General features: G+C 27.8%; 1 protein-coding gene across 1 annotated transcript; it reads left to right on the top strand.

The window, feature by feature from the left end:
- Positions 1-3895, top strand: LOC149532731 (uncharacterized). Its single transcript, XM_089805294.1, has 3 exons — positions 1-1037; positions 3047-3314; positions 3406-3895. The coding sequence occupies exons 1-3, from the start codon at positions 926-928 to the stop codon at positions 3677-3679; spliced, it is 654 nt and encodes a 217-aa protein (XP_089661420.1). The 5' UTR covers positions 1-925; the 3' UTR covers positions 3680-3895.
- Positions 3896-4519: the final 624 nt, after the last annotated feature.

The raw sequence follows: 4519 nt of genomic DNA on the forward strand, positions 1-4519 counted from the left end.
CAGGTATGAAATGTTTCATCATTTTCTTAATACGCTTCTACAGATTTTATTTAAATTCCATGATTCTTCTGTTTTCTCATTGTTTTCAATGAAGCATAAACGTTTTTATGATATTCTTTACTATTATGTCGGATTATTTTTGTGCTTTTTTCAGAAGGAAGACATGAAGTTTAGTAGAATTTTTTATGCCCAATATCTAGACATGTAGTTTAGAAGAAAGTTCTATAGTGGCATCTAAATGTGAATACATGTTTTTCATGGGTATACTCAGTCTTCCTTATGATTTCTTTATGTTCTGGTTTACATCTCTGTTCAACTTTTACAACTCCATATTCATGAATATGTGTGTCTCTGCTAGTCTCAAAACCCCTTGTTCTGGTTCATAACTTTGAACAAAACATTTATTTATCTTTTTGTTCTCATTCAAAACAAAAAACAAAAGCACTTACCTAATATCCCCTTATTTCAGTCCATATCTTCTATGAAAGAAACTGAGTTAAATCTTTGTTCACATTCATGACAATTTATGTTGCACTGGTCTTAAATCCATTGTTTCTGTTTATAACATCAAAACCACTTACCAAAAAAATAAAATCTCAAATTCTGATTCATGAAAAAACGTATACATTAAATCTTTTGTTCATTCATGACTTCAATAAACATTACTCTGCATTATCTTTGCTGCACCATATGTATTTTTTGGCCTGCACAATAAATATGATAATAATAATATGCTTTTATGGCTTCCTTCAACTTGCTTGAATGGTGGTAAACTTAAATTCTAGTACCATGTCCAAATGCTGCACAATCTTTTATCCTTTATTCATTTGCACTGCACCAAGTTTTATCTATTGTTGTGTAACATATGATCTTAAATTCCATATAAATACTTGATGCATATTTCCTCTGTAGAATCTTTGGTTTTATGCAATGCTTTAGAATCCAATGTTTTATTTATTTTCTTAATTCTCTTGTATTCTTACAGCTTATCTCAATGAAGAAGGGCGACAAGAGAACAAGTAAAGCATCTGCCACGAGTAAGTTATGTATATTTATTTTTATGAATCAGTCTTTTTAAATTTTGCAAGTTAAAGATAATTACATAAAATTTGAGTGATGAAAAGTGGTAACCCTAAAAGTTAAAAGACAATTACATAAAAAGTTGAGTGATGAAAAGTGGCAACCCTGAAATACGAGGGTATGAAAAATCGGACATTAAGAAGTGCTATATTTTAATTTAGGAACAAACAAGTTAATATAAGTACTGTTATTTTAAGGAAGATTAAGCTTGTTTTTGTATATAGGTATTTTTAATATAGTTGAAGTTAATTTAAGTGTCTAGAACAAGTATATGTTGAATGTTTATATATAAAATATTAGTTAGTAAAATCGTTGTAGATTTTTTAAAAATGTGTTGTTAGATTAAGATATATTTTTAAGAAAAACTATTATAATAAGTTCAAATAAACTACTACTAAAGATTAATTAGTAAAGAGTCTATTTAGATTAATATAATACCTTCTCTTTAGATTAAAAAATATTTTTGAAAAATCATTCTAATAATTGGTTAAAATAGCTTTGTATGATAAAACAGTAATAAAATAAAATATTTGTCAAAAAGTTTTTAAAAAATATTGTTACAAATTTACTATTTAAAATAAAAATAAAAAATAATTATTTATTTATAAAGTTTATACATGATCTTATGATCAACGAAAGGAAAGAATGGAGCCTATAATTACCCAATTTGTCAAAAAGTAATAAAAAAATATTGTTACAAATTTAATATTTAAAATAAAAATAAAAAATTATTTATTTATAAAGTTTATACATGATCCTATGATCAATGAAAGGAAAGCAAGGAACCTAGAATTATCCAATTTACGGTACAGAAAAATTAATATAGAGACATTCTCCTATTTGAAATTTATAAGGATAATTCATTAATTCATCCAATTTGAGCATTTAGTATTCTTCAATTCACTCAATTTGAGCTTTTCCTTTGTATGTTTCTCTCCATAGTTTCCTTTTATTAACTGCACTTTTGCTGCTTTGACTTTGTATTTATTTGATGCTTTTTACCTGCATACACTTTGCTCTCTTTTTTGAAGAAATTCTGAATTAATTTAAGTTATTCGTATGGCATATGAACCTTAGTCTAAATGATAAAGGAAATTAGTCTAAATGCATCAAAAGATTAACCTTCTTATTTACTTTAAAGAGAAAGTTTATTGTATACTTCCATTATGATGGCTAAGTATTTTGATCTTGTCGTTACCCTCATAATCAAGTTGTAATATTTACATTATATTGAATGAACTCACGATAAACCCATATAGGTTATAACATATCATCACCAATTAGTTCTCTTAATTCTCTTAAATGAAGATTCTAATTTCTATACTCAAGTATTGCATTCAGACTAGTAGAATACTTGTGAAAAAAATAATTGTTATCAATTTAATATTAAAAAATAATTATTATAAATTTAATATTTATATATGTATTTTATAAACAGTAATTAAAAGATTTTATTGGAATTCTAGTACAGAATTAAAAATGATGTAATATGTTATTTTTAAATAATATGTGTGTTTCTTGTAATTCCATTTGTATCATCTAAGTTTGATTCTCTTCATCCAATAAAAAATAAAACAATTATCATCTTGTAAAGAATGAACAAAATTAAAGTAATAATAATTGATTTACTAAATTAGATAGTTGATGAAAATGAAGTTCTCATCATAGATGTAACAATTATCATTATGGAAATGCCATCTAGTTGATTAGCAAACTTAAACAAACTAAAATGAAGCTCCCTAAATCATAAAATAAGTTTCTAAGCTCAATCCAAAACACTTTTTTATATTTTATATTGCTTCTACATTAAACACATATTAATAACTTAATTACATTAGTATATTAACATATAGGATTTAATTAATAATTGGTCTCTTAGCTTGTCATTATTATTCTTGACATATCAATTCATCATCGTCTGATGTTATTTTGTATGAGCATCTTCTTCTGTTATTTTGAATGACAGAAAAGGAAAAGAGGGGAAGTGCTGAATCAAAGTTGTTATTGGCTAAAGCAAAACCTTTAAACCAACCTAAACGACCAAGGGTCTTAAAGAGGGGAAGTGCTGAATCAAAGTTGGTATTGGCTGAGGCAAAACCTTTAGACCAATCTAAACGACCAAGGGGAAGACCCCCTAGGAAGATCGGTTCTGCAGAGGAGATTGGATCATCATGGAAACCTAGGAGACAAGCATATTGGACCCCTAAGAGACGAGCATATTTGACACGGAGGAGGTAAAAAAATATTATACGTTCATTGGATAAATAAATGCAATCTTGTAATGCAAATGACTAATGATATTGTACAAATAAACTGTTGATGTAGGGAAAATAAAATGCATTCCTTACCTTCGCCATTTGAGCACGACTGGGGAGAAATCAAATTTCACTTCCTTGAGATTCAACAGGATATTAAAAAAATTAGCACACAGATTGAAAATGTTCAACATGAACAAGCCAGAATCGAGGCTACCTTAAAGAATGGGATTAAAACCCAACAAGAAGGAATAAACCGTGTAAGCCGACATATGATAGATGTCCAATTCCAACAAATTGTGCTAGCAGAGGTTATATCTAAAGTTGATAGTAGCATATTTTAATGATGAATAGCCTAGATAGAATTTAGCAAGGTAGCCAGTGTAATTGACCATAGCTTCCACTGCTCAAAATTTGATATAAAATTATTAAAGGTCTAATCTTTAAGTATGTTGAAATTGCATAAATTAATTCCAACGTACTTTACGTGGAATGTCAGGTACATATTGTTATATCTTCATTTCTGATAATCTTAGCAAAGACATCAAGTTGTTCAGTAATTGACCTGTACAAAAATGTTGCAATTTATTGTTATGTAGGATGAATGTTGTGTATATGATTATTAGTATGAACTACCTAGATCTGGTTGATCATGAAAGTTATAATTTAGTATTTGAAGGATCTTATGTTCATTGCGTATCAAATTGATAAACACTTTTAAAACTGTGGATTGACTGAAATTTGATCACCATACATTCGGCTGTGCAATAAAATTTTCATGATTGAGCTGGTATTAATTTTAGTGATAGTGTCAAAAAAATATCTTGAATCCAATAACATGGTACATGAAATTTTAACTTAACATTTTACGGCTAGCAAAACAATTACCTAGTATAAATTGAAACACTAAAATATTTACTGTAAATGGTAGTTCAAGTTCTGTCTCTTCTTTCAATTTTGTATTTTAAGTTTATGTAAATTATCGATTGTTCCTTCTTTTAACTCAACATTCGTTCTGTGGCATCTTGGCTCAAATGGTTACTAAAATAAAACTTGGTTTGTGATGTCATGAACAAAAGTGGTTTCTGATATGAACTCTGTAGCAGGAATCAGTAAAATGCATTGTTAACACCATTTGTCTTTGATATAATGGTAAATCTGAATTTCATGTGCAATGATGAGTA

This window comes from Cupressus sempervirens, chromosome 10, assembly GCF_028749045.1.
Source record: "Cupressus sempervirens isolate cs-2001-9-10 chromosome 10, ASM2874904v1, whole genome shotgun sequence".
In the NCBI taxonomy this organism is placed as follows: Eukaryota; Viridiplantae; Streptophyta; class Pinopsida; order Cupressales; family Cupressaceae; genus Cupressus; species Cupressus sempervirens.